At 66.3% G+C, this 25,214-nt stretch overlaps 7 protein-coding genes across 7 annotated transcripts; all 7 read left to right on the top strand.

The window, feature by feature from the left end:
• The first annotated feature begins 1,065 nt into the window (after window positions 1–1,065).
• On the top strand, window positions 1,066–3,493 carry LOC135328238 (maestro heat-like repeat-containing protein family member 2A). The gene is made up of 8 exons (XM_064510983.1): window positions 1,066–1,182; window positions 1,542–1,612; window positions 1,797–1,932; window positions 2,062–2,157; window positions 2,637–2,741; window positions 2,928–3,051; window positions 3,287–3,419; window positions 3,487–3,493. Exons 2-8 carry the CDS (start codon window positions 1,599–1,601, stop codon window positions 3,491–3,493), a joined length of 615 nt encoding a protein of 204 aa, XP_064367053.1. The 5' UTR covers window positions 1,066–1,182; window positions 1,542–1,598.
• A 60-nt stretch (window positions 3,494–3,553) lies between these two features.
• LOC135328094 (maestro heat-like repeat-containing protein family member 7) lies at window positions 3,554–5,299 on the top strand. Its single transcript, XM_064510301.1, has 5 exons — window positions 3,554–3,705; window positions 3,823–3,977; window positions 4,227–4,389; window positions 4,685–4,851; window positions 5,148–5,299. The coding sequence occupies exons 1-5, from the start codon at window positions 3,592–3,594 to the stop codon at window positions 5,287–5,289; spliced, it is 741 nt and encodes a 246-aa protein (XP_064366371.1). The 5' UTR covers window positions 3,554–3,591; the 3' UTR covers window positions 5,290–5,299.
• On the top strand, window positions 5,299–6,709 carry LOC135328233 (protein maestro-like). Its single transcript, XM_064510973.1, has 6 exons — window positions 5,299–5,389; window positions 5,476–5,570; window positions 5,669–5,815; window positions 6,104–6,286; window positions 6,433–6,585; window positions 6,638–6,709. The coding sequence occupies exons 1-6, from the start codon at window positions 5,299–5,301 to the stop codon at window positions 6,707–6,709; spliced, it is 741 nt and encodes a 246-aa protein (XP_064367043.1).
• A 5,183-nt stretch (window positions 6,710–11,892) lies between these two features.
• On the top strand, window positions 11,893–14,787 carry LOC135328232 (maestro heat-like repeat-containing protein family member 2A). Its single transcript, XM_064510965.1, has 5 exons — window positions 11,893–12,336; window positions 12,698–12,820; window positions 13,072–13,237; window positions 13,625–13,723; window positions 14,453–14,787. Exons 1-5 carry the CDS (start codon window positions 11,893–11,895, stop codon window positions 14,785–14,787), a joined length of 1,167 nt encoding a protein of 388 aa, XP_064367035.1.
• A 130-nt stretch (window positions 14,788–14,917) lies between these two features.
• Window positions 14,918–19,689, top strand: LOC135328230 (maestro heat-like repeat-containing protein family member 2B; the record flags this gene model as incomplete). Its single annotated transcript, XM_064510963.1, has 13 exons — window positions 14,918–15,109; window positions 15,640–15,732; window positions 15,936–16,005; window positions 16,118–16,231; window positions 16,407–16,480; window positions 16,715–16,834; window positions 17,032–17,139; window positions 17,444–17,603; window positions 17,943–17,983; window positions 18,262–18,406; window positions 18,625–18,677; window positions 19,131–19,238; window positions 19,567–19,689. Coding segments are annotated over exons 1-13 (1,329 nt in total), but the record flags the coding sequence as incomplete, so codon positions are not given.
• A 552-nt stretch (window positions 19,690–20,241) lies between these two features.
• Window positions 20,242–23,075, top strand: LOC135328227 (maestro heat-like repeat-containing protein family member 2A). The gene is made up of 8 exons (XM_064510944.1): window positions 20,242–20,283; window positions 21,130–21,200; window positions 21,385–21,520; window positions 21,650–21,745; window positions 22,225–22,329; window positions 22,516–22,639; window positions 22,875–23,007; window positions 23,069–23,075. The coding sequence occupies exons 1-8, from the start codon at window positions 20,242–20,244 to the stop codon at window positions 23,073–23,075; spliced, it is 714 nt and encodes a 237-aa protein (XP_064367014.1).
• A 60-nt stretch (window positions 23,076–23,135) lies between these two features.
• Window positions 23,136–24,883, top strand: LOC135328095 (maestro heat-like repeat-containing protein family member 7). The gene is made up of 5 exons (XM_064510302.1): window positions 23,136–23,287; window positions 23,405–23,559; window positions 23,809–23,971; window positions 24,267–24,433; window positions 24,732–24,883. The coding sequence occupies exons 1-5, from the start codon at window positions 23,174–23,176 to the stop codon at window positions 24,871–24,873; spliced, it is 741 nt and encodes a 246-aa protein (XP_064366372.1). The 5' UTR covers window positions 23,136–23,173; the 3' UTR covers window positions 24,874–24,883.
• Window positions 24,884–25,214: the final 331 nt, after the last annotated feature.

Below are 25,214 nucleotides of genomic sequence, written 5' to 3'. Positions count from 1 at the left end.
CTGGCAGCTTGTGGGTGTCTCCACCACGTGCAGGAGCAGACCTTGGAGCACCTGAAAGCAGCCAACTTCCTGGAGCTGTGGCAGGCGCAGGTGAAGTTTCCTCGTGTCGCCCTGCTTTCCCGCGTGTCCCCTGCATGTCCCTGGGACAGAGGGGCTCTGCGTGCCCTGCTGCAGCCCTTGCTGCTGTTCTGTTTGCGGCCGTTTCCCTGGGGAAAGCAGAGCCGGCCAGGGTTGGGCGTTGGGGCTGGAGCGACTGCCCGTTTCTGCTGTGCTGCAGGGCATGGTTTCAGTTGTGTCCCGCTGTGCCGAGAGCCACTTCCAGCTGGCCTTGTCCTTGGTGAAGGAGTTCACGGGGACTTTGAAACGCAAGAAGGTAAAGGGCCCGGAGTGTTGTTGCGGGGAGCTGCCGGGAGGTGCGTGGGGAGCTGAGCCACCGGTCGGGTGCGGGGCAGCTCCCGCCTCGGGAGCGCGCGGGGTCCCGGGCACAGCAGGGCCACGGGCTGACGTCTCGGTGCTTCTCCGTCGACCCCCCGGCAGAGCAAGGCAAGAAGGACCCGCGCTACTCGCGCTGCGCTGCTGGTGATGTACGGCCGGATGGCGCTGCGCGCCCCCAGGGAGCAGCTGCTCGCCCGTGTCGAGAGAGACATGGTGGCGAATGTCCTGCAGCTCTACCGAGAGGGCTGCCAGGTGGGTGCTCGGGGTGCGAGGCAGAGCCGGCCGGGTGCCGCCAGCTCCGGCCTCTCCTGGGCCTTGCCACGCGCACCTCTCCCGTCACAGCCAGCACCAGTGCTGCTCGCCCTGCTGCCGTGGGCCAGGGTCTGCGGGGTCTTTCCAGCTGGCAGCTGGGCAGCTGCTCCCCTCCCCGTGGGAGGCTCCTTCCCAGAAGGGGAGAGGTTTCCTTGGTGGGGCGCAGGTGCTGAGCTGGGTTCCGCGGGGCTCCCGGAGGGCACAGTGTTGTCCCTGTGCTGTGCTTGGAGGCGGATCCCCCCCAGCCCAGCTGCTCTTTCAGCCCTGGGGCCTTGGAAGAGCTCCAAGTGTGTTTTTCTCCCCTGGGATCAGGATGCGCAGCTGAAGCTCTCCCTGGTGCAGAGCATCACTGAGATCAGCCTTGCCATCCAGGCTGCAGGCGCCGGCCCCAGGTTTGAGCTCTGCTGCAAGCGGGAGCTGCTGCAGACCCTGCTGGTGAGTGCCAAGAGCCGGGGACGTTGCGCAGGGGAGCTTTGGGCTCTGCCGTGGGGCAGGTTTGTGCAGAGCCCGATGGTCTCCTGGGGCAGTGCGCGAGCTCCTGAGGGCCCTGAGCCGCATCCCCAGCCGGCGGGGCGCGTGGGTGCTGCTGCTCGAGGCCGTGGCAGGGGAATGTGGTGTGTCCGGGCGCCAGGGAGCTGCCACGTCATCCTGCGGGGCCTTGGTGGGAGCCATGGGGGTGGTGGAGCCGGTGCCTGCGGGGTCTGGCAGCAGAGCCCCTGGCCGGGGTGGGTGGGAAGGCTCTGCGGCACCCCTGCCCGCTGCCCACCTTGCGTGTGCCTGCCTGTGACTTGCAGGAGGTGATTCAGGAAGAGCCCCAGGAGTCCCCGGTGCACCCCCGGGCCCTCGTGGCCATGCAGCAGTTGAGGTAGGGTCTGTCCCTGGGGCTGTGGGAGTCACTGCATGTCCCAGCGCAGCTGGCTGGTCTGGCTGGGGCTGCGGGTGCTGGATTTGGGGCTGTCGATGGGGCCAAGGGCAGTTGTCCTCTGACTCGGCCTGGAGAGTGCTAGTAAGCGGCCTCTCTGTCTTCTGTGCCTTTTTTCTGCTGGCAGCAAGCTGAAGCCCCGTCTGAGCAGGGAGGAAAACCGCCACCTCCTGGCTCAGTGCTGCCAGGGCATCGTGTGCCTTCGTCGCCCGGAGCAGATGGACAGGAGAGGGCAGACGGCGGTGGCTGCTTCATGCCCACCGGTAGGCACTGGCCCTTCTCAGCTGCCCCTCGGTGGGGGCTCAGGTCCGGGCACCCCATGCTCCGGCAGCCGCTGGCTGCGCTGGCGTCTCCGCAGGGTGCCCGGCCTCAGTCCCCCTTTCTGGTGTCAGGGTGTGCAGGCGCCGTCCCTGCGAGCGCTGGGCCAGCTCATGGGAGCCCTTCTCTGGGCAGAGCTGGCCCCCATCCGCTTCGAGGACATGGTGCAGGTGAGTGTCCTCGGCGTGGCAGGGAAAGTGTTGCCGCTGCCGGAGCGGGGCAGAGCCGTGGGGATCGTGCCCGTGGGGCTGGTCTGAGGAGGGGAGCTTCCCTGTAACTAGGTGCAACGCCCACATTGGCGGAGAGTGGAATGGTCCTAGTTCCAGGCCCCCTTGCCCAAAGTTTGGATCCAGGCTTTTGCCATCGGCCGCAGCTTCCTTGCAGGCAGCTTGCAGTGTCCTGCAGAGCCCCTAGATGAGCCAGAGCTTCTCCCCAGCCGCAGCTGTGAGCGAGGGGTGCTGCACAACTCAATGCTGCCCACGGCAGGAGCCCGGAGTGGGGAGGTCCCCACGGGGAAGGGCTCCTTGCCACGGGCCGGGTCACCCGGAGAGACCGGGGCCGCGGAGGTAGCAGGGTCGGGAAGGGAGGGGGCCAGCGAGGGGTGTCGAGCAGAAGGATGCCCGTGGTGAGACAGGTCTGCCTGTGCCAGGTCCTGCGGCGCTGGCTCACCTCGGCCCACGCATGCGAGCGGGAGAGGGCCCTGCAGGTGTGCGTGCAGGTGCTGGGCTCTTATGAAGAGAGATGCGAGCACAGGGTGAGCGGGGACCCCATGCACAGGGAGCTCTGTGTGGGCAGGCGCTGGGTTTTGGGCCTCCTGGGGCTGCAGGGCAGCCCCTCGTTTGCCCCCAGGTCAGCTGCGGCTTGGGGGCAGTGAGGCCGGGAGAAGGAGAGCGGCCACGGGGCTACCGGTGACCTTTTTGCCTGCCTCTTGCTCCCACAGCGAGGCCGTGCCTGCGAGTGGTTCGGCTCCCTGGCGGGACTGCTGGGGCCTCTGACGTGCGACACGTCGGCCGCGTCCCGCTGGTGGGCAGTGACCTGCCTCGGCCACCTGCTCCGAACAGGAGGTGAGGAGAGCGGGCAGAGCTGTCCCCGCTGCTGAGGGCAGGACGGTGTCCCCAGTGCCAGGGACCGTCCCTGTCTGCGGCCGGACCCTCGCCTGGCTGGCAAACCCACTGCGCTACGTTGGGGGGCCCTGGCTTGACGTGGCCTTCGCCACCCTCCCTTGGGTCCTCCCTTATCCACCCGCGTGGCCGGAGGTTGGTTCCCCGCGAACATGACTCCTCTTTCTCCTGGCTGCAGCCGAGAACACAGACGTGGCGCCCTGGACCAACGAGATCGGGCGCCTGCGTGAGAGGCTCAGTGCCATCACCTCTGAGTCTCTGCTGGCCACCTCCACCAACATTGCGAAGGTAACTGGCCCCTGGAGTGCAGAGTGGGGGCCACAATATGTATGTGTGTGCGTGTGCGTGTGCGTGTGTGTGTGTGGGTGCTGCTGTCAGGACGTGAGTTTTGCATCTGAGCAGCCTGTGAGGTGGTCGCTTGTGTTTCTGATTTCTCCCCAGCTCGTTTGCAAATATTTCCCCCGAGGCCAGGCCTCAGGCTTCATGAGCAGCATTGTGGAGAGCCTGCTGTGCACCAGGCCCGTGTGCGCGTGGGCCGCTGAGCGGTGGACGCTCACCTTCCTGGGGGATTGCGGAGAGCAAATATTCCAGGAGGAGGTGAGAGAGGCATTTTTTGCATTCACCTTTGGCTGCTCTCTGTTGTTGGCTGTTGGCCCCGAAGACAGACGGGGAAAGGACGTGCCGAGCCGTTCTTTGTCGCCTTCCTCCTTTCAGGTGCCCAGACTCGTGCACCTCCTTTACACCTGCCTGCGGAGCACCCGGCAGAGCGCTCGCAGGTGCTTTGTGCTGCGGGCCGTGTTCCTCCTGGCCCACTCTCACCCACAGCCGGTGCTCGACAGCCTCCTCCAGGCGTGCCTGCCCACAGACAGGTCTGTGCACTCGCCCTTCCCTCTGCCGCCAGACCCAGCCGTGGGGTGTGCCTGCGTGGGGGGTCCCGGTCGGAAGCAGGTGGTTTTTCCCCAGGAAAGGCGAGCACTGCAGGATCACGGGCTCGTTTCCCTGTCCGGACCTGGGCATCGCCATCCCCGATGCAGACGAGGGGAGCGTTTGGCCTCTCGTGAGGGTGCCGCAGGTACCCGGGGATGCGGGCTTACGGGCAAGCATCTGTTCCCTTGCAGCGACATGGTGGAGGTGTGGAGGAGCCTGGGGAGAAGCGTCCTGGGGTGCCAAATCCTGGTGTGCTTAACTGAAAAGTTAAGGGCAGCGGGAAAGAGCAGCCACAGGAGCGAGTGCTGCACTCGGGAGCTGGGCAGCAGCCAGGCTGCCCTGGAGCCTCGCACGGTACGGTCAGCGGCCCAGGCATTAGTGCCACTCCACGTCTGCTTTCCAGCTCGTGCTTCTGCACAAGGGAGTTTTGTGCCCTTTGCGAGTGCCCGTGGAGCCTCGCGGGGTGCTGTGCCGGGGTGGCGACAGCGTTAGCAGTGTGGGGAGCCAGGACAGTTTGCTGCTGCTGGGCCGCAAGGCTGTCGCTGCAGTGAGAATTGGAGACAGTGAAAGCTCCCTGGCTGGCAGGGGCCGTGGCTGGTGGGAAAAGCCCTTGTTTTACCAGGTGGCTCTTGGTTGGATTTCTGTGCAGATCACCCACGCCCTCTGCGAGGTGGTGTCAGTGCTGCAGAGGAAGACACTGGTCCAGCGCCTGCTTCCCTACCTGCTTCCCGGCCTTCTGAGGCAGGTCAGCGAGACGCTGGGGGAGGAGCTGGCACCGTCCGTTGGGGACCTGGAGAGCGCTGACATGCCGGGCAGGTGAGGAGCGGCAGTGGCAGGAGTAGGGGCAGGGGCAGGGCTGGCCTGTGCCCCAGGTCTTTGGTCGTGCGGTCCATGGCCTTGCAGGAGCACCCAATTGTCCCGCTGGCACTGGGCTGCCTCCGTGAGGTGGTGGGACTGGTCGCTGCAGGGCAGCGCGCCTGGGGATTTGGCCGCAGCACGGTCGTTCCTGCCCATAAACTGTGTTGCGGCCAGGGGCCGTTGCGGGGCTCTGCTGAAGAGAAATCTTCCCCCAAACTGCTGTGCCTGGAGCTTTCTTTGGGTTTTTTCACCAGCCTTTTTGTGGCGGCATTGGAGCTGGTGCTGGCGAGGTGCCTGGACAATCGGTGGCTGCGGCTGCTCCGGGAGCAGGGAGCGTGGGCGTCCCTGGCAGAGCCCCGGGCTCACAGCACCGGCGTGTGTCTCCTGGCGAGGTGAGAGCCCGGGATGCGCCCGGGGAAAGGGCTGCTGGGAGCTTCCTGCGCACTTGGGAGCTCTGCTGAGGTGCAGAGCGGTGTCTGCGTGGGAGCGGGAGAAGGTGGGAGTCGCAGCCTGCGGCCGTCCCGCGTGACTGCGTGTCACGAGCCTGCTTGTGCTCTGTGCGCAGCGTGCTGCTCCGTGCAGAGCTCGTCCCACAGCGCCTGCTGCAGAGCCTCTTCCCCTGGCTGGATTCGCCCTCTGCCAACCTGCGGCTCACGGCCACAGCTTTCTTTGCCGAGGTGAGGCAGCAGCAGAGCAGGGGGGGCTCGGAGGGGTTCCTGCGTCTCGCCCGGCGCGAATCGCGGCCGATGCTAGCGGCCACGTGACTTGATTGCAGCTGATGAAGGACAAGCTAGTGGAGGAGAGGAAGCTGCTGAAGCCGCTCCTAGAGGCCTTGGGGGAGAGAGCGCGCGACCCCGTCAGCACCGTGCGGCAGATGGCCGTGAGAGGTCTGGGCAACGCGGCCAGCGGAGCACCCGCGAAGGTGAGGCGGCCTTTCCTGGGCTCTGAGCGCAGCCCGGAGTGGAGAGCTGCCCGGGGGGCTTGAGGAGCCCGGAGAGAGGAGCAGAGGCAGGCGCGGGGCCGTGCTGAGGCCGCGCTCCTCGCTCTGGCATCATCAGGGTGGCAAAGGGGACACGGGGTGCCGGCTGGGGCTCCTGTGGCTGGGGTCTGCTCCGGGCTTGCTCCGGCAAGTGCCGTCCTTGGCGCCGCGGCGGAGAGCAGCGGTGAGAGGTGGGAGCAGTGAGCAGTTCATGCGCCTGTCGCTCTGCAGCTGCGGAGGCACGGGGCGGCCGTGGTGTCGGTGCTGCTCAGAGGCCTGGAGGACGCGGCCAGCACAGAGGTGGCTGCCGAGAGCCTGCTGGTGCTGGCGAAGGTGCTGGGGCTGCTGGAGGCGAGGGCCGTGGGCTCTGCCTTTGAAGAGATCTCCAGGGCCAGCCGGGCGTTCTGGGGGGCGGTGAGTGGAGTCGCTCGTTCTCCTGTTGGCAGGTGGGAGTCGTCGCGGGGCTGCCGTCCCCCGCGGGCAGCACCCCGCTGGGGCCAAGTGGCTCGTGCGCGGCGCCCTCGCTCGCAGCCTCTGCCCAACGGCCTTTCTCATTGCAGGAGGAAGAGGTGCTGCGCCGCTCGGCCTTCGTCCTCTATGGCGCCCTGGCCTCCTCCGCCTCTCGGAGGAGGTCATTTTTCAGCAGAGAGGTGGAGGTGGCATTTCCCAGCCTGGTGCTGCACCTCGGGGACCCGGCCCCGGCCGTCTGCAACGTAAGAGCCCTTGGGCTGCTCTGGCCGGCGCGTGTTGCTGATGTGTCTGCAGGCCTTGGCTGGTGCTGCCGCGACAGCAAGGTTCCTCGCTCAGCTCTGGGGCAGGCGCGCAGCATCCCCGTGACCAGGCCCGGTGCTCTTTTGCAGGCGTGCAAGGTCTCCCTGCACCTGTGTGCCCCGTTTCTGGGGTCGAAGAGGGTGCGGCAGCGCATCGCCGCAAGCATCGGGCTGAGCGTGGCCGAGCTGCAGGATGAGATCTGCAGGCACCTGGTGAGCGAGCGCTGCGCTGGGGCCGTGTCCCTGCGCCGGCCGCCCGCCCTGTGTCTCCCGCGCCGGGGGGCCACGTGGGCCTGGGCCGTGGGTGGAGGGAGGATGGAGGGGGGACAGAGGGGTGCTTGGAGCCAGCGACGAGCTCCTGCGCCCCTGTGTTGCCCCAGGCCCAAGACTGCCCCGTGCTGCTGGAGAGGCTCTGGAGCACAGCCCGGAGCTGCTGCATGGGGAGCTGCGTGGCGCCGCAGGCGGCAGCCGTCCACGTCCTGGGTGAGAGGCAGCGCTGGGTTCTGGCACTGCTCACGGCCACGTCCCCGGATCGGGTCGAGGTGGAGGTCGAGGTCGAGGTGGGGTTGGGGCCATGGCGATGGCTGTGGCCCTGTCCTGACAGTGGCATCCTCATGCCAGGCCTCCTCCTGGACACAGTGCCGACCGCGTGGCTGCAGCAGCAGGACCTGGCGTTCCTGTCGGGAGGTAGGTGCTGGCAGCCGCGCTGCTGCCCCGCGGGCCAAGGAGGCGTCCGGAGGCCCCGCGGATGCCAACAGCTGGGGGTGCGTGGGGCTCGCATGGCCCTGGGGTGCTGCCGGGGAAGCCGCCCTGGCCGGGAGCCACGGGGTGCCGGTGGCATCGCGGCCAGGCGCCCACGGTGCCTCTCCGCGGCGTCGGTGTCGTTGCAGCTTGGTGGAGGTGGCGGTCCATCGAGGCCCCCCGCGCGTGGCGGGCAGCAGCCGCAGTGCCCCACGCCGGGGGCCCCCAGCTGCTCGGGGCAGGAGATCAATAAAGCTGCGTCCTCGCAGGGAAAGTGCCAGCCGTGTGGGGCTCTGTGGGGGGTCTTGCGCCGGCCCCGGCCCTGCCACCCCCCAGATGTGGCCTTGGTGCAGTGTGGCGCTGCCTGGGGACACAGGGGAGTGGAGAGAGCGGGGTGAGGGGGGGCCTGGGGGTGACGGGGGCAGTGGGAGCAGCCTGGGGCACTGGGAGCTCTGGGGTGAGTAGGGCCTATGGGGTGGGACTGGGGATGAGAGGGGCCCCAGGGGGAGTAGAGGGACCGAGGGGCAAGTGGGGACAGTGGGGCCACTTGGGACCCTGAGGGGCACTGGGAGGTGCCTGGGGGCATATGGGACACTGGGGGGCCTGGGGATACTGGGAGGTGCTTGGGGCGATGGGGGCAGGGGGAGCAGCCTGGGGCCCTGGGGGCACTGGGAGGTGCTTGGGGATACTGCGGACACTGGGGGATACCAGGAGGTGCCTGGGGAAATGAGGGGGCACCCAGAGTTGCCCGGGGAGACCAGGGGGAACTGGAGTGAGAGGGCTGATGGGGTGGGACTAGGACTAGGGCTGGGAGGGGCCCCAGGGGGAGCAGAGGGACCCAGGGGCAAGTGGGGGTGCGGGGAGCACTGGGGCTACTGGGGGGCACTGGGAGGTGCCTGGGGACTCCGGGGTCACTGGGAGGCACTGAGAGGGGCCCCGAGGGGGCAGCGGGCAGGGCTGCTCCCCAGGGGCATGGCAGGACCGCGGGTGCGGGGGGGGCGCAGCGCTGGGGCCGGGCACGGGCAGCCCGGTCCCGCGGCGGGGGAGCGGGACTCACCGGTCGCCCCGCACTGCCGGCACGTCCCACCGGTCGCCCCGCACTGCCGGCAAGTCCCCTGCAGCGCGCGCGGCCTGGCCGAGGACGGCGGGCTCGTGACACAGGCCGCGGCGGGGCCGTTGCCAGGGCCGGGGCCGCTCTGAGGCCCGGAGTGCGGGGGCGGGGCCGGGCCGGGGCCGCTCTCGGGGGTGGGGGCGGAGCCGGGAGCTCGGGGGCGGGGCGGTGCCAGGGCGCATGCGCGGGCCGCCGCGTGCGAGAAGCTCAGTTTGGTCTGTCGCGGCTGCCGTCGTTCTGGTGCCTCCGTCCCACTTCCGTCGCCCCGCGTGGCGCTGGGGGCGGGGAGGGCGGCAGCCCCAGCTGAGGAGTGGGGGGGGCTCGGCCGCGGGGGAGGGGACGTGGGGGAGAGCCAGGGCTGGGGCTGCGAGCGGGCCGGGGCTGCCGGGCTGCGGCGGGCGGGCGGGGCCGGGCAGGGCCTGGGCCCGGGCGCTGCTCCCCCCGCGGGGCCGCCCCGGCCGAGCTGCCGAGTGCCGCCCGGAACTGCCCGGGCTGGGGCTGCTGTCGCTGCCGCTGCCCCGACCCGCACACGGGGCCGGGGGGGGTGAGACGGGGCCGAGCCCGGGGCTCCGGGGCCAGACCTGGGGCAGGCGGGGGAACCCGGCTGCTCCTGGTGCTGGGAGCCCGGGCTGAGTCCCGTGGGCTTGGGCTCGGGACCAGTGGCCGCGACATGCTTTTGGGGACTTGGAAACAGAGGGGAGGTCGTCTGTTTTGGGGTGTGCAAAAAGAGGCCACATCCTGCGGGTTTGGGGGCTGGAGGCTGTGTGTTCGAGCCAAGACCAGGTGCCCAAGCCCTGCGTCTCTGAGCTCAGAAGCAGGGCTGAAGCCCTGTGGTTTTGCATCAGCAGCAGAGGCTTAGCGCGCCATTTTTGCGGTTGGAAGCAGAGGCTAAAGCCTGCGTTTTGGGGGCCAGAAACAGGGGCTTTCAGTTAGCTGCTTTTGGTGCGGCAGCGCTGCCAGGGGATGGAGCCCGCGGGCCAAGGCGGCTCTGGCTGACAGGAATTGAAAGGGAAGAAGCGGTTTGTCCAATGGCCCCCCCAAATTCAAAAAGAGCACTCAGGGGATTTTTTAGGAATGGCTGGGTGGTGTTGCCTCTGCATACCTCGTTTTGGATTAACGGCAAAGCCTTTCTGTGAAGCTGTTAAGGGGCCGGGAGACTTGCTGGAGTGGACTCCCGAGCGCCAAAAAGGATTTGATGAACTCAAGATTGCTCTCCTGAGTGCTCCCGCATTAGGACTTCCAAACCTAACAAAGCCATTTGAGCTTTAGGTACCTGAGAGAGGGCACCAGGCTATGGGACTACTCGAAGCAGTTAATAAACCCAAAGAAACAGCAGTAGTGCATTGCAAAGTGCACCAATCTGGACAGACTGACATAGTTCAAGGGAACAAAAGGGCCGATGAGGCTGCAAAAAGGGTAGCATTGTCCGTGTCGGTAGCAGCATCAGTTCCAGAGAGAACATTAAAAATGGAAATTCCCGTATACACTGAAAAAGAAAATAAATTAGCAGAAATCTTGAAGTGCAGAAAGACTTCCGAAGGATGGTGGGTAACATCTACTGGACAATGTGTGGGAACTTTGCCGGTAACGAAGAAGCTGATGAAGCAAATACACGCTAGTAGCCGCATGGGAGCCGAGGCGTTGGCTGAAACAGCTACAAGGTTTGCTGTGGGAATTAGTATGTTCCTAATTGCAAAGGGTGTTACACTAAAACGTGAACTCTGTCTTAGAAATAATCCCGAGAGTCAGAAGAAGCCCCTCCCTGCCAGGGGAAGTAAAAAGGGCCTTCCCGCCCGGGGATTACTGGCAAATTGATTTTTCTGAATTACCAAGCTGTAGTGGACATAAATATTTGTTGGTAATTGCTGAGACCTTTTCAGGATGGCCTGAGGCTTTGCCGTGCCGTAGCAATAAAGCAAGGGAGGTAGTGAAAATGTTATTAAAAGAAATCATACCAAGATTTGGGGTACGAGAAGGATTTTCTTTGGATAGGGGACCTCATTTTATAGCAGAAATAGCACAGGAAATCTCAAAAATACTGCAAATTAAATGGGATTTACATCCCCCCTGGAGGCCACAATCCAGGGGAAAAGTGGAAAGAACGAATCAAACAATGAAGAGACAGATAGGGAAACTGTGTCAGGAGACTCAGATGAAATGGACTGATGTTTTCCCTCGGGCATTATTAAGACTCAGAATAACCCCAAGGGGTAGGGAGAAAGTTAGTCCCTTTGAGATTCTGTATGCTGAACCTTAGCCTGTAAATTTAACTGGAAATGCAATTCCAATGCACATTAAGGGGGATCAAATTTTAAGGGATTCTCTCTTGTCTCTGGCAAAGGTTCTTCCTTCTCTCCGCAGGTACATCCAGTTAAGATCTCCCGTGCTTTTAGATTCACCTGTACATTCATTGCAGCCGGGAGATCGAGTGTGTCTTCGAACCTGGAAGGATGAGCCGTTGAGAGAAAAACGGAGAGGACCGTATCTTGTACTGCTGACAACAAATACTGCTGTGAAGCTGCAGGGAATTGATTCCTGGACCCACTACACCTAAGTGAAAGCAGTACCTCGAGAGACGTGGAAAGCTGAACAAGTTCAACCTTTAAAGTTAAAAATATATAAAGATATCTGAGTTGTATTAGAAGTGAATCAGTTCTAAATTTAGATTGTGTAATTAATAATTTCTTAAAGTATGGACTCTTGCAAGAACTGTGGGGCAAAGACCAGCTTTGCTTTGCCTTTGTGCAGCGCTGAGCCCAGGGAGCCCGGGTCTATCAGAAGGCTCGTCGAGGCTGCAGGGACGCAGCTCCTAAATCCGGAGGGAAGGGCGATAACGTTGCCTTCCACCTGGCACCAGCTTTTATTCCACGACCTTGTAATGAATTAGTGCTGCTACATCTAAACAAAACGCTTGTGTTGTGGGCTGGCCGGGGGACTGGAGAGCAGCTTTGCAGCCTGTGTGACCTGGCAGCTTGTGGCCCGATGCCGTCAGGCCCCGGGTGCCAGCGAGGCTTTCTAGGCGACCGAATGACCAGGTGCTTGTGTGAGCAATGGCGCAAACTGGCTCCCAGGGCCTCTCTGCCGGAGCACTTGCCCCTGTGTGACGGCAGGAGACAGTCGCCGCTGGAAAGGGCTGGGGGCCGAGGAGCGACCGCGAGCGCTGGAGCCTGGGACAGTGCCACGTTTGGGGTGTGTGTATGGGGGGTGTGTCCCCGGTGCCTGCCCCCCCCAGCCTCACGTTGCCAGCAGCCCTCTGTGAGGCGTTGGGGCCCCCGCGTGTCACAGTGGCCCTTGTGGGTCCCCCCCCTCCCCGAGGCCGGCGCTGGCCCAGTGGCTCGCGGCTCCCGTGGGAGGAGGTGCTGGTGGAGCAGCACATCTGTATAGGGAGTCCTGCCGCGATGGGGGTGCTGCGAGCGCTCCGAGGTGGGGACCGGCACCACGCTCAGCACCACGCCTGCCAGCACGCTGGTGGGGGGGACAGGGACCTGCTGGTGCCCATGTTCTTGGCACAGGGAGAGCCAGGGTCACGCGCTTGGGGCCAGCCCCAAGCTGCCCCGGGCTGCTCTTCCCCAGGCTGCACAGAGCCGGCTCCACCGGCCTCTCCTGCGGGCCCATGCTCCGGCTGGGGAGACGTTTGCCCGACTCGGGGCCCGTCCCTGCGGCTGCTGGAGCGATGCAAACCCTCGGTTGCTTTCCTTCCAGGTTTCTTCACTTGTGTAGGTGCCCAGTCGGGACCTGCGCGTGGTGAGGACGGTGGCAAGGCGGCCGGGTCTGTCCCTGTGGCCATCGCTACCTTTGCCACCGTGGTGACTTCTCTGTTGAACCGGCTGCAAGACGCCGAGGTGAGGCGGGGGCGTCCTGCGGGGCTGCGTGGGGTTTGAGGGCTCCCCGCAGCACCCTGGCTTCCCCGAGTGCCGCAGGCTGATCTCGCCCAGCGGCACCTCTGCCCTCCTGATGCGCCTCATCCCAAAACGCTGATCCTGCCGGTGGTGCTGGGCGGAGGCTCCCGCGTGCCCTCCTTTCCCACAGGAGGTGGCGGTGTCCCCGGGGTTGGGGGCGGGGTCAGGAAATCCCAGTGCTGGGTTTCTCGCCTGCTCCCGACGGCTGTGCTGAGCGGCACCGGCAGCTCGTCCGCGGCGTCAGCGTGGCGGAGCTGCTGCGGGGCGGCATGTCCCATCGCTGCCGTGTGCGGTGTGTCCCCAGGGCAGCAGAGCGGAGACCTACCGCGAGCTGGAGAGCGTCTTGTGGGGCGACGAGAGCCATCTGCAGAGCTCTGAGGTGGACAGAGTGATAGCAGTGGCGTTGGAGGACCTGCGAGCGGCCCAGGTGAGCTTGTTCTCTCTGAGGGTGACCCCGGACGCCGGCGCCCGGCCTGGCCGTCCTATGGAGAGCCTTTGGGACTTGTCCTGGCGGGGGGTTGGGGCGGTGGCCCGGGGCTGTGCAGAGAGGTGGCCGCAGGGCTGTTTGTGAGCGAGGGACGGTCGGAGTCAAGTTACGGGTTGTGTGTCCTGCCTGGAGGCCGAGCCGTGGGAGACGGCCGGTCGTGCTCCTGCCACACGCGAGCTGCTGTCTTCCAGGGTGGGACGGCCTCCGTGAGGACGGCGGCTAGTGATGTCCTGGTGGCGCTGGCCCGCTCCCACTTGTGCGACGTGGTGTCGGCGCTGCAGGGCCACCTGAAGGCCCTGGAGGAGACGTCGGAGGAGTTTGTCCTCATCACCCTGCGCAACCTCGCCACACGCTACGGTACGGCCCCCCAGCCTGCTGCTGTGGGTTGCAGCGGGTGCCGGGCGGGAGACGGGACTCCTGCCCCTGCCCAGAACGGTCTGGGCTGGGCTGGAGGGAACCCGCCAGAGACCAAACACGCCAGGCTCTGCCCTGCATTGCCCTCGCTGTGCCCAGGGCTTTCCCACGCACCTCGGGGAAGGCGGCCGGCACACGGGCACCCTGGCAGCAGCCTCCTCGTGCCGGGGCCTCTCCCAGTGCTGCGGCAGCTCTCCCGTCCCCCTGCCCCTGGCACAGCCCCGCGGCCCCGTAGCCTTGGCCCTGGTGCGGCAGCGCTGCCGGGGGATGGAGCCCGCGGGCCAAGGCGGCTCTGGCTGACAGGGTCGCCCACCCCTGCCCTCTCTGCAGCCCTGCAGTGCGTGCCCTTTGCGGCAACGACACTGTCAGCCCTGCGCGGCGTGCTGAGCGAGGTGGGGAGCGGCCGGATGCTGTGTGCCGTCTGCGGCGGTGAGTTTTGGGTCCATGGTTGGGCCACAGGAAGGGGAAGGAGAAGGGGAAGGGGGAGGGGGAGGGGGAGGGATCGGGGTGGCCCTGGGTGCCTCGCCGGGGTCTCGGGGCCGGCATGGCAGGGCTGAGCCTGCGGCGAGCTCCAGCCTCAGCAGCCGCCAAGTGCCCTCAACGTGCGGGAGCAGCGGGTGCCGCCGGGGGTGGGGTCCGTGGGCTGGCCGGGATGGTGCTGGGTGCAGGTGCCCTGAGGAGCTCTTGGGTCCCTGCCTGGTCTCTGCTCCCGCACTTGCCTCCCAGTTTTAGCTACCTTTGGCTGAGCTCTGCCCAGTTTTGTTCCCCCCCTTCTCCTCCCTTTCCCTGAGGGCAGCCTGGCTTTGTGTTGGTGGGCTTGAAGGGAGAGCATGGGAAAGAACAGCCAAAACCTCCAAGCGTGTGCTGAGGGGCAGACGTTTGGGAAGGGGGAGGCCGGGGCTGCAGCGGGCAGTGGTGGAAGGGAGCGAGGCTGTGCGGAGGAGAAGGTGTGGTGCTGGGGCGGAAGAGGGGAGAAACAAGGCAGCGTTGCCATCCAGGTGTCTCAGACCATGGCACAACGCGTCCCTGAAGGCAGATCTCCTTGCAACCTGTGCCCTGGCGAGCCTGGCCTGGGCTTAAAGCAGGCCCGCAGGCCAGTGCAAGGTCTTCACCAGTCAGAGACTTTGGTGCGATCCTGTTTCCCTTCTTGTGCTGCAGTTCTGGAGCAGTGGTGCAGCGGCATAAGCATGTACTTCCGCGAGGGGGAGAAAGGTGCCTTCCCTCGCCTGGGGCCTGCCCAGCTCTGTGCCCACGTTTACCCGCTCTTCTGCTACGTGAGCAGAAAGCGGCGGTGCTGCGAGGAGGATGAGGCGAGTGTTGCTGCTCTCACAGCCGTGGGCAGCAGTGGGGATGTCCGCGGGGGCTGGTGGGGTTGTCCGCAGCACTGTGCGAGGGGCCAAAGGGAGCAGGCTGGTCGGGAAAGCGCCCCGAGCCGGGAGTCCGGGGACTGGGGGCTGCCTTCTGGGAAGCGGCCGAATGCCAGGGCCTTTTGACGGGGGAGGCTGGGGGTGCCGGGAGGAAATGCTCTCTGTGCTGGCCAGCGAGCCCTTCTCACCAGGGGCGACAGGGAAGGGGAAGCCCCCGTGCGGGAAGGGCAGGCTGGTGTCTGGGGGAGGCGAGCGCTGGAGAGACCCTCAGCCCTTGACACGGCGTGTCACCGTCCCTCGGCAGGTCAAGCAGGCTGTGCTCAGGGCGATGGGTGCCATGATGGGTGTCCTCCTGCACGTGGAGGAGCACCGTGAGCACGCCTGGGAGCATCTCCTCTGGCTGCTGCACCAGTATCGGGAAGTCTGGGACCCCTTTGGGGTGACCGTGGTGAGGCATTGTGCGGGACATGGCGTGGCCAGGGGCCAAGGGGGGGGCCGCGAGGTGTCGGGGAGCTGTGGGGTGCTGGAAGGAGCCAGGTCCCTTGGAGCAGGAACGAGGAAATGGGGGCCCGGGGCTTTCTGGGCTCATGCTGGAAGAAACCAGCATGGCAGGAGGGCCAGGAGGGAGTGGTGAGTGGCTGGGGCGAGTGGCTTGGGAGGGGAGGCTGCGCCGCCTCCCGGGGCTGGGAGTGTGTGAGGAGCTCTGCCCTCACGCCCAGGGCCGCGTCCAGCCCCTGTGACGGGGAGAGGTGCAAGGGGGGGCAGTGTGCCAGGAAAGGCCATCCCGGCAGGGCTGCGTGGAGGAGAGACCTCGTGGTGCTGCTCTGTGGGAAGGATGAGCCAGAAGCCCCGTGCGGGGCTGGGGTTTCCCTGCAAGTGGGTTCCAGCCGCAGCATCTCCCAGCGATGCTGCTTTCTCGCTTTCTGGGTGGCTCGCAGTGACAGCCGCCCTCTCCCTCCCTCCCACACTCCCTTGCAGAGTCTCGGCTATTTCCTGGGGGCTGTGGCAGACATTCAGACCCGCGTGCCCCGGGCCAGGCATCTGGCCATCGCCACTGCTGTGCACCAGCAGGTAAGGCCTGGTGCCGCGTCGCTGGCCTGGGGCTCCTGGGCAGCCTTGGCTGCTGCACAGCTCTGCATGTGCCTGGGGCTCGGGGCTCTGGTTGTGGCTCTGTGCCCAGAGCCACCCGCGAGACGAGCGCTGACAGTGCGGTTGCTTTTCTGTCCCTCTCCCCGCCGATCCAGCTTTCTCTGAAACGTGCCTTGTTCCCACAGCTCTGCGATGAGATGGAGCCGCCCAGCCCAGAGCACAGAGCAGAGCTGTGCCGCTGCATGGTGCTGCAGGGTAAGCAGAGGCGAGCTGGTGCCGCACTGCCGTGTCCCAGCAGCTCTCTTGCGAACCTGCCCGAGTGGGAAGACACTGCTCACTGATGCCAAGCGTGATTTCTTCCCCACAGCCCGAATTTGCCCGGAGGAGACCATCGAGTTCCTCTACTACAAGCTGAGGAACGGGAACAAGGCCGATCGCGTGGCAGCCATGGCAGTGCTGCAAGCTCTGGTCCGCTCTGACGGTCAGTAAGGCAGGCTGGAAAAATGGCGTCCCCCTGGGATGCTGCTGCTGCTTCTGACGCGCAGTCTGGCCCTGCTTTTCTGTCCTGCTTGTGTATGGAAAGCCGGGGAGCTGTGACGAATCCCTGCAGGAACGGGGGCTCGGCCTCAGCACCCACCTCTCCTTGTCTCCTGCAGCCCCAGACACGAGGGAGAAGCTGCCCCTGTTTGCGAAGCTGGTGCAGTCCGTGTGCCATGACCCCGCGGCCCAGGTGAGCTGGTTTGGGCAGGGCTGGTGCTGCCACCGGGGCACAGCAGCCCTTTTCCCGGGCAGAGCCTGGCGAGGCCATAGCCACAGGCCAAGGCAGGGCCCGGGGCTGGAGGCCGGTGGCGGCCAGGGAGTGAGGGCTGCTGCTGCGCGGCCCAGCCAGAAGGGCTGCAGCACGGCGAAGGCAGCTCCGCTGGGCTTTGGGCCGGGTCATGACTGCAGCCTCCCGTGACTGCAGGTGAGGAGGGCAGTGCTGCATTTCATTGGGGAGCTGCTGCGCTCCAGTGCCCTGGGCTGCTCGGCGTGGGACGTGGTGGGGCACCTCTTCAGCGAGTTCAGCCGGGCCTCGGGCAGACTGGTAAGGGCAGAGTGCGGCACCGGGGCTGCCTCCCATGCCCTGGCCGTGCCGTGTTGCCATGGGTGTCCCTGGCAGCGGGGAGCCCGGCACAGCAGGGCCGCCGGCCACAGTGCCCCAGAGGGAGCGGCCTCCCTGTCGCATGCACCGCGAGGTCTGGGATGGGGCAGTGACGGGTGTTTCCCGCGTCTGTCTTGCAGGCAATGGGAAACCTTAGCATGGTGGAAGCGCGGGAAGAAAGGGCTGTTCAGAGCCTGTGCGCCCACGTGCTGGGCACGCTGGATGTCTCTGCCGGAGCGGTGGCCAAAGTGAGTCGTCCTCCACCTGTGCGCTGGGACCCCCAACCTTAGCCACCAGCGCAGCTGAGAAGAGCTGGGGCGAGCTCTGCGGGGCCGGACTTGCTGGTGCTGGGAGGGGGAAAGGGGTGCGAAGCACGGCGGGCGAGAGGGAGAGAAGGTGGAGGAGGAAGGCAGGGCGAGACCACAGCTGCTGAGTTAGGGAAGGAGCGAGGCCGAGGGGCTGGGCCGGTGCCGGAGATGCGGCAGCGATGGGGGAACTGGACTGGAGAGGTGGAAACGCCAGTGTGCCAAATGGCCTGGTTCTTGCCTGCAGCTCCTGTGGCCGAAGCTGCTGTGGTACGTGGTGCCAGCCAAGTACACGGGCATGATGGTCCCGCTCTGCCGCTGCCTGCGCAGCCTGGCCGAGAGACGGGACAGGGCAGAGCAGGAGCAAGAGGAGGCGGCGCCTGAGGCCCTGGAGTCTGAGGAGCCAGGTGGGGAGCAGAAAGTCGCGGAGCGCTGTGCCAGGCTGGGTGGGCGCAGGGCAGCGCGTGTGCCTGCGTCCCCTGCCAGCCCCACGCAGGGGCAGGGGCAGGGGCAGGGGCAGAGCCACCTGGCGCTGCTGCGCCCAGCTCTTGCCGGGGCCCAGGGGCTGGTTCCTGCCGTGCTGGGGCTGCCTTCAGCGGCAGCTGTTCAGCGTGGGAGCCCGTCAGGGACTGTGCGGAGGCGGCGCGGCCGGGGTCCCCTTCAGCCCCGCGTGAGGGCTTGGGACATGGGGCGGGCAGGGCCCGGTGGGGCTGGGCGTCTCACGCAGCCTTTCTTTCTGCCCACAGCCGCTCTGCCAGCTCCCCAGGCCCTGCTGGCTCGCCTGCTGGTGAGTAGCGGGGCCCCGGGGAAAGAACTTTTGTGGCTGGGGCAAGGGCAGAGGGCAGGAGAGACGGTGCTGAGGCCGGTGCCGGGTGCCCCGGGAGGAGGCAGGAGCGTGTCGCAGGGTGCCTGTCAGGGGCTCCTGCTCCTCCTGTGGCACGGCAGTCCCTGGGCAAAGCCACTGGCTGCCTGCTGCAAGCCGGGGCAGTGCTGACCTGCCTGCCTGCAGGGTAGCCACAGCTCCTGGGGCAGGAGCGAGCCCATCTCTCTCCTGCCCTGGCCTAGGTGGTGGCGGCAGTGGCTCCACACGCGGGCGGTGGCCGTGGAGCCGCGGCCCTGCAGCTGCTGCAGGCGCTCCCCAGCACGATCCACGGAGCCGTGGGGGCGAAGTGGGCCGCAGACATCCCCCTGCTGCTGCAGCACCTGGCAGGTAAAGTGCTGGCGGGAGGGAGAGGCTGGGGGGTGGAGGGGGCAGCAAAATGCCCTCAGCTCCCCAGCCTGGCAGCAGGGAACGGTGCCGGGTTTGCGGGCGCTTGTCAGCCTGGTGGCCTGAGGCTTTGGGGCATCAGACTGCAAAGGAGACACCCGGGCTCTGCCGTGGTGCTCGCTGAGATAACAGCGAGGGCTTTGCTTCCTCGGGCTTTGCAGGAACAACAGCGAGCTCCCTGGACGTGGCCGAGTGGGAGAGCCTTCTGCTGAAGGTACAGCGTCCCTGTGGGGGCCCTTGCTGGATAGGGCAAACGGGGGGCAGGAAAAGTGGTGGGAGGAACCTGGGGGCTCCCTGTTTGGGCACCGAGCGGTGCAGGCATGTCCCGAGCCCCCGGCGCCTGCTCCAGCCGTGTGTGCTGCCCGCTCAGAGGAGCTGCTCTCGGCACGTGGGGCACAGCTGAGCACAAATGCAGCCGAAGGCTGGGGCAGAGGCCTCCAGCGTGGCCCCATGCCATGGCACTGCCTGCTTCTGGCGTGTGCCGAGCCCAGGGGCCTCGAGTGGCGCATTAGGGGAAGAGCGAGAGGCAGGTTGCAAGAGGGGCGGGTGAGGAGACAGGCTGTCGCGAGGGGGAGCTCTGCCCGGCAGTCTCCAGGGCCACTTGGATGAGCAAAAGGCCCCGGCCAAGGGCAGGGGGGCGTTTGCTTCATCTCCCACTCTGCCCTAGTTCCTGCAAACCTCTCTGGAGCTCATTGCGAGTGAGGCCTGGACCGTGGGCCTGAGCCAGGAGCTGAGCCGGCAGCTGGGCAGCTCTCCCCGCCTGTCCTGGGAGAAGGTTTGTTCCCTGCGTGGCGTGGCTGTGGCTCGCGCGCCCCGAGGGCTGCGGCGGCAGAGCCCGGGGACACTCAGGCTGGGGCGAGGGCTGGCGCTGGTGCTCTGCCGCGCGGGCTGGTTTCCCTGCTGCCTGCTCTCTTTCCCCACGAAGGGGCTCGCACTCCCCTCTGTGCTGAGCTGGCGGCGGGGCCGGGCTGGCCGCCGGCTGCTGTGGGGCCGGTGCCGCAGGCGCCTCGGCAGGTCCTGGCACAGTGTGGCCAGTGTGGCCTGGCCCTCTCTGGCCAGGCCGGGCTGTCACCACAGGCGGGGCTCGGCCTCTTCTCTTGCAGCGGTTCCTGTACAAGGCTCTCGGCACGGCCCTGGCAGCTTGTGGGTGTCTCCACCACGTGCAGGAGCAGACCTTGGAGCACCTGAAAGCAGCCAACTTCCTGGAGCTGTGGCAGGCACAGGTGAGGTTTCCTCGTGTCGCCCTGCTTTCCCGCGTGTCCCCTGCATGTCCCTGGGACAGAGGGGCTCTGCGTGCCCTGCTGCAGCCCTTGCTGCTGTTCTGTTTGCGGCCGTTTCCCTGGGGAAAGCAGAGCCAGCCAGGGCTGGGCGTTGGGGCTGGAGCGACTCCCCGTTTCTGCTGTGCTGCAGGGCATGGTTTCAGTTGTGTCCCGCTGTGCCGAGAGCCACTTCCAGCTGGCCTTGTCCTTGGTGAAGGAGTTCACGGGGACTTTGAAACGCAAGAAGGTAAAGGGCCCGGAGTGTTGTTGCGGGGAGCTGCCGGGAGGTGCGTGGGGAGCTGAGCCACCGGTCGGGTGCGGGGCAGCTCCCGCCTCGGGAGCGCGCGGGGTCCCGGGCACAGCAGGGCCACGGGCTGACGTCTCGGTGCTTCTCCGTCGACCCCCCGGTAGAGCAAGGCAAGAAGGACCCGCGCTACTCGCGCTGCGCTGCTGGTGATGTACGGCCGGATGGCGCTGCGTGCCCCCAGGGAGCAGCTGCTCGCCCGTGTCGAGAGAGACATGGTGGCGAATGTCCTGCAGCTCTACCGAGAGGGCTGCCAGGTGGGTGCTCGGGGCGCGGGGCAGAGCCGGCCGGGTGCCGCCAGCTCCGGCCTCTCCTGGGCCTTGCCACGCGCACCTCTCCCGTCACAGCCAGCACCAGTGCTGCTCGCCCTGCTGCCGTGGGCCAGGGTCTGCGGGGTCTTTTCAGCTGGCAGCTGGGCAGCTGCTCCCCTCCCCGTGGGAGGCTCCTTCCCAGAAGGGGAGAGGTTTCCTTGGTGGGGCGCAGGTGCTGAGCTGGGTTCCGCGGGGCTCCCGGAGGGCACAGTGTTGTCCCTGTGCTGTGCTTGGAGGCGGATCCCCCCCAGCCCAGCTGCTCTTTCAGCCCTGGGGCCTTGGAAGAGCTCCAAGTGTGTTTTTCTCCCCTGGGATCAGGATGCGCAGCTGAAGCTCTCCCTGGTGCAGAGCATCACTGAGATCAGCCTTGCCATCCAGGCTGCAGGCGCCGGCCCCAGGTTTGAGCTCTGCTGCAAGCGGGAGCTGCTGCAGACCCTGCTGGTGAGTGCCAAGAGCCGGGGACGTTGCGCAGGGGAGCTTTGGGCTCTGCCGTGGGGCAGGTTTGTGCAGAGCCCGATGGTCTCCTGGGGCAGTGCGCGAGCTCCTGAGGGCCCTGAGCCGCATCCCCAGCCGGCGGGGCGCGTGGGTGCTGCTGCTCGAGGCCGTGGCAGGGGAATGTGGTGTGTCCGGGCGCCAGGGAGCTGCCACGTCATCCTGCGGGGCCTTGGTGGGAGCCATGGGGGTGGTGGAGCCGGTGCCTGCGGGGTCTGGCAGCAGAGCCCCTGGCCGGGGTGGGCTCTGCGGCACCCCTGCCCGCTGCCCACCTTGCGTGTGCCTGCCTGTGACTTGCAGGAGGTGATTCAGGAAGAGCCCCAGGAGTCCCCGGTGCACCCCCGGGCCCTCGTGGCCATGCAGCAGTTGAGGTAGGGTCTGTCCCTGGGGCTGTGGGAGTCACTGCATGTCCCAGCGCAGCTGGCTGGTCTGGCTGGGGCTGCGGGTGCTGGATTTGGGGCTGTCGATGGGGCCAAGGGCAGTTGTCCTCTGACTCGGCCTGGAGAGTGCTAGTAAGCGGCCTCTCTGTCTTCTGTGCCTTTTTTCTGCTGGCAGCAAGCTGAAGCCCCGTCTGAGCAGGGAGGAAAACCGCCACCTCCTGGCTCAGTGCTGCCAGGGCATCGTGTGCCTTCGTCGCCCGGAGCAGATGGACAGGAGAGGGCAGACGGCGGTGGCTGCTTCATGCCCACCGGTAGGCACTGGCCCTTCTCAGCTGCCCCTCGGTGGGGGCTCAGGTCCGGGCACCCCATGCTCCGGCAGCCGCTGGCTGCGCTGGCGTCTCCGCAGGGTGCCCGGCCTCAGTCCCCCTTTCTGGTGTCAGGGTGTGCAGGCGCCATCCCTGCGAGCGCTGGGCCAGCTCATGGGAGCCCTTCTCTGGGCAGAGCTGGCCCCCATCCGCTTCGAGGACATGGTGCAGGTGAGTGTCCTCGGCGTGGCAGGGAAAGTGTTGCTGCTGTCGGAGCGGGGCAGAGCCGTGGGGATCGTGCCCGTGGGGCTGGTCTGAGGAGGGGAGCTTCCCTGTAACTAGGTGCAACGCCCACATTGGCGGAGAGTGGAATGGTCCTAGTTCCAGGCCCCCTTGCCCAAAGTTTGGATCCAGGCTTTTGCCATCGGCCGCAGCTTCCTTGCAGGCAGCTTGCAGTGTCCTGCAGAGCCCCTAGATGAGCCAGAGCTTCTCCCCAGCCGCAGCTGTGAGCGAGGGGTGCTGCACAACTCAATGCTGCCCACGGCAGGAGCCCGGAGTGGGGAGGTCCCCACGGGGAAGGGCTCCTTGCCACGGGCCGGGTCACCCGGAGAGACCGGGGCCGCGGAGGTAGCAGGGTCGGGAAGGGAGGGGGCCAGCGAGGGGTGTCGAGCAGAAGGATGCCCGTGGTGAGACAGGTCTGCCTGTGCCAGGTCCTGCGGCGCTGGCTCACCTCGGCCCACGCATGCGAGCGGGAGAGGGCCCTGCAGGTGTGCGTGCAGGTGCTGGGCTCTTATGAAGAGAGATGCGAGCACAGGGTGAGCGGGGACCCCATGCACAGGGAGCTCTGTGTGGGCAGGCGCTGGGTTTTGGGCCTCCTGGGGCTGCAGGGCAGCCCCTCGTTTGCCCCCAGGTCAGCTGCGGCTTGGGGGCAGTGAGGCCGGGAGAAGGAGAGCGGCCACGGGGCTACCGGTGACCTTTTTGCCTGCCTCTTGCTCCCACAGCGAGGCCGTGCCTGCGAGTGGTTCGGCTCCCTGGCGGGACTGCTGGGGCCTCTGACGTGCGACACGTCGGCCGCGTCCCGCTGGTGGGCAGTGACCTGCCTCGGCCACCTGCTCCGAACAGGAGGTGAGGAGAGCGGGCAGAGCTGTCCCCGCTGCTGAGGGCAGGACGGTGTCCCCAGTGCCAGGGACCGTCCCTGTCTGCGGCCGGACCCTTGCCTGGCTGGCAAACCCACTGCGCTACGTTGGGGGGCCCTGGCTTGACGTGGCCTTCGCCACCCTCCCTTGGGTCCTCCCTTATCCACCCGCGTGGCCGGAGGTTGGTTCCCCGCGAACATGACTCCTCTTTCTCCTGGCTGCAGCCGAGAACACAGACGTGGCGCCCTGGACCAACGAGATCGGGCGCCTGCGTGAGAGGCTCAGTGCCATCACCTCTGAGTCTCTGCTGGCCACCTCCACCAACATTGCGAAGGTAACTGGCCCCTGGAGTGCAGAGTGGGGGCCACAATATGTATGTGTGTGCGTGTGCGTGTGTGTGTGTGGGTGCTGCTGTCAGGACGTGAGTTTTGCATCTGAGCAGCCTGTGAGGTGGTCGCTTGTGTTTCTGATTTCTCCCCAGCTCGTTTGCAAATATTTCCCCCGAGGCCAGGCCTCAGGCTTCATGAGCAGCATTGTGGAGAGCCTGCTGTGCACCAGGCCCGTGTGCGCGTGGGCCACTGAGCGGTGGACGCTCACCTTCCTGGGGGATTGCGGAGAGCAAATATTCCAGGAGGAGGTGAGAGAGGCATTTTTTGCATTCACCTTTGGCTGCTCTCTGTTGTTGGCTGTTGGCCCCGAAGACAGACGGGGAAAGGACGTGCCGAGCCGTTCTTTGTCGCCTTCCTCCTTTCAGGTGCCCAGACTCGTGCACCTCCTTTACACCTGCCTGCGGAGCACCCGGCAGAGCGCTCGCAGGTGCTTTGTGCTGCGGGCCGTGTTCCTCCTGGCCCACTCTCACCCACAGCCGGTGCTCGACAGCCTCCTCCAGGCGTGCCTGCCCACAGACAGGTCTGTGCACTCGCCCTTCCCTCTGCCGCCAGACCCAGCCGTGGGGTGTGCCTGCGTGGGGGGTCCCGGTCGGAAGCAGGTGGTTTTTCCCCAGGAAAGGCGAGCACTGCAGGATCACGGGCTCGTTTCCCTGTCCGGACCTGGGCATCGCCATCCCCGATGCAGACGAGGGGAGCGTTTGGCCTCTCGTGAGGGTGCCGCAGGTACCCGGGGATGCGGGCTTACGGGCAAGCATCTGTTCCCTTGCAGCGACATGGTGGAGGTGTGGAGGAGCCTGGGGAGAAGCGTCCTGGGGTGCCAAATCCTGGTGTGCTTAACTGAAAAGTTAAGGGCAGCGGGAAAGAGCAGCCACAGGAGCGAGTGCTGCACTCGGGAGCTGGGCAGCAGCCAGGCTGCCCTGGAGCCTCGCACGGTACGGTCAGCGGCCCAGGCATTAGTGCCACTCCACGTCTGCTTTCCAGCTCGTGCTTCTGCACAAGGGAGTTTTGTGCCCTTTGCGAGTGCCCGTGGAGCCTCGCGGGGTGCTGTGCCGGGGTGGCGACAGCGTTAGCAGTGTGGGGAGCCGGGACAGTTTGCTGCTGCTGGGCCGCAAGGCTGTCGCTGCAGTGAGAATTGGAGACAGTGAAAGCTCCCTGGCTGGCAGGGGCCGTGGCTGGTGGGAAAAGCCCTTGTTTTACCAGGTGGCTCTTGGTTGGATTTCTCTGCAGATCACCCACGCCCTCTGCGAGGTGGTGTCAGTGCTGCAGAGGAAGACACTGGTCCAGCGCCTGCTTCCCTACCTGCTTCCCGGCCTTCTGAGGCAGGTCAGCGAGACGCTGGGGGAGGAGCTGGCACCGTCCGTTGGGGACCTGGAGAGCGCTGACATGCCGGGCAGGTGAGGAGCGGCAGTGGCAGGAGTAGGGGCAGGGGCAGGGCTGGCCTGTGCCCCAGGTCTTTGGTCGTGCGGTCCATGGCCTTGCAGGAGCACCCAATTGTCCCGCTGGCACTGGGCTGCCTCCGTGAGGTGGTGGGACTGGTCGCTGCAGGGCAGCGCGCCTGGGGATTTGGCCGCAGCACGGTCGTTCCTGCCCATAAACTCTGTGTTGCGGCCGGGGGCCGTTGCGGGGCTCTGCTGAAGAGAAATCTTCCCCCAAACTGCTGTGCCTGGAGCTTTCTTTGGGTTTTTTCACCAGCCTTTTTGTGGCGGCATTGGAGCTGGTGCTGGCGAGGTGCCTGGACAATCGGTGGCTGCGGCTGCTCCGGGAGCAGGGAGCGTGGGCGTCCCTGGCAGAGCCCCGGGCTCACAGCACCGGCGTGTGTCTCCTGGCGAGGTGAGAGCCCGGGATGCGCCCGGGGAAAGGGCTGCTGGGAGCTTCCTGCGCACTTGGGAGCTCTGCTGAGGTGCAGAGCGGTGTCTGCGTGGGAGCGGGAGAAGGTGGGAGTCGCAGCCTGCGGCCGTCCCGCGTGACTGCGTGTCACGAGCCTGCTTGTGCTCTGTGCGCAGCGTGCTGCTCCGTGCAGAGCTCGTCCCACAGCGCCTGCTGCAGAGCCTCTTCCCCTGGCTGGATTCGCCCTCTGCCAACCTGCGGCTCACGGCCACAGCTTTCTTTGCCGAGGTGAGGCAGCAGCAGAGCAGGGGGGGCTCGGAGGGGTTCCTGCGTCTCGCCCGGCGCGAA

Source organism: Dromaius novaehollandiae, chromosome 4 (assembly GCF_036370855.1).
Source record: "Dromaius novaehollandiae isolate bDroNov1 chromosome 4, bDroNov1.hap1, whole genome shotgun sequence".
NCBI lineage: Eukaryota > Metazoa > Chordata > Aves > Casuariiformes > Dromaiidae > Dromaius > Dromaius novaehollandiae.
The sequence above is the reverse complement of the archived record's forward strand: the minus strand, read 5'-3'. Positions and strand labels throughout refer to the sequence as shown.

Excerpts from the sequence above, each read along its gene's own strand:
- LOC135328095 (XM_064510302.1), top strand. The coding sequence starts at position 23,174 with ATGAGCAGCATTGTGGAGAGCCTGCTGTGCACCAGGCCCGTGTGCGCG. Across the intron at positions 23,560-23,808 it reads GCGTGCCTGCCCACAGACAG|CGACATGGTGGAGGTGTGGA; the intron begins GTCTGTGCACTC and ends GTTCCCTTGCAG. Across the intron at positions 23,972-24,266 it reads CTGCCCTGGAGCCTCGCACG|ATCACCCACGCCCTCTGCGA; the intron begins GTACGGTCAGCG and ends ATTTCTCTGCAG.
- LOC135328227 (XM_064510944.1), top strand. The coding sequence starts at position 20,242 with ATGGTGGCGAATGTCCTGCAGCTCTACCGAGAGGGCTGCCAG. Across the intron at positions 21,201-21,384 it reads GTGGCCATGCAGCAGTTGAG|CAAGCTGAAGCCCCGTCTGA; the intron begins GTAGGGTCTGTC and ends TTCTGCTGGCAG. Across the intron at positions 21,521-21,649 it reads TGGCTGCTTCATGCCCACCG|GGTGTGCAGGCGCCATCCCT; the intron begins GTAGGCACTGGC and ends TTCTGGTGTCAG.
- LOC135328232 (XM_064510965.1), top strand. The coding sequence starts at position 11,893 with ATGGGGGTGCTGCGAGCGCTCCGAGGTGGGGACCGGCACCACGCTCAG. Across the intron at positions 12,337-12,697 it reads ACCGGCTGCAAGACGCCGAG|GGCAGCAGAGCGGAGACCTA; the intron begins GTGAGGCGGGGG and ends GTGTGTCCCCAG. Across the intron at positions 13,724-14,452 it reads GCTGTGTGCCGTCTGCGGCG|TTCTGGAGCAGTGGTGCAGC; the intron begins GTGAGTTTTGGG and ends CTTGTGCTGCAG.
- LOC135328238 (XM_064510983.1), top strand. Across the intron at positions 2,158-2,636 it reads GCTTCGAGGACATGGTGCAG|GTCCTGCGGCGCTGGCTCAC; the intron begins GTGAGTGTCCTC and ends TGCCTGTGCCAG. Across the intron at positions 2,742-2,927 it reads AAGAGAGATGCGAGCACAGG|CGAGGCCGTGCCTGCGAGTG; the intron begins GTGAGCGGGGAC and ends TTGCTCCCACAG.
- LOC135328233 (XM_064510973.1), top strand. The coding sequence starts at position 5,299 with ATGCGCCCGGGGAAAGGGCTGCTGGGAGCTTCCTGCGCACTTGGGAGC. Across the intron at positions 6,287-6,432 it reads GCCGGGCGTTCTGGGGGGCG|GAGGAAGAGGTGCTGCGCCG; the intron begins GTGAGTGGAGTC and ends TTCTCATTGCAG. Across the intron at positions 6,586-6,637 it reads CGGCCCCGGCCGTCTGCAAC|GCCTTGGCTGGTGCTGCCGC; the intron begins GTAAGAGCCCTT and ends ATGTGTCTGCAG.
- LOC135328094 (XM_064510301.1), top strand. The coding sequence starts at position 3,592 with ATGAGCAGCATTGTGGAGAGCCTGCTGTGCACCAGGCCCGTGTGCGCG. Across the intron at positions 3,706-3,822 it reads AGCAAATATTCCAGGAGGAG|GTGCCCAGACTCGTGCACCT; the intron begins GTGAGAGAGGCA and ends TCCTCCTTTCAG. Across the intron at positions 4,852-5,147 it reads AGCGCTGACATGCCGGGCAG|CCTTTTTGTGGCGGCATTGG; the intron begins GTGAGGAGCGGC and ends TTTTTTCACCAG.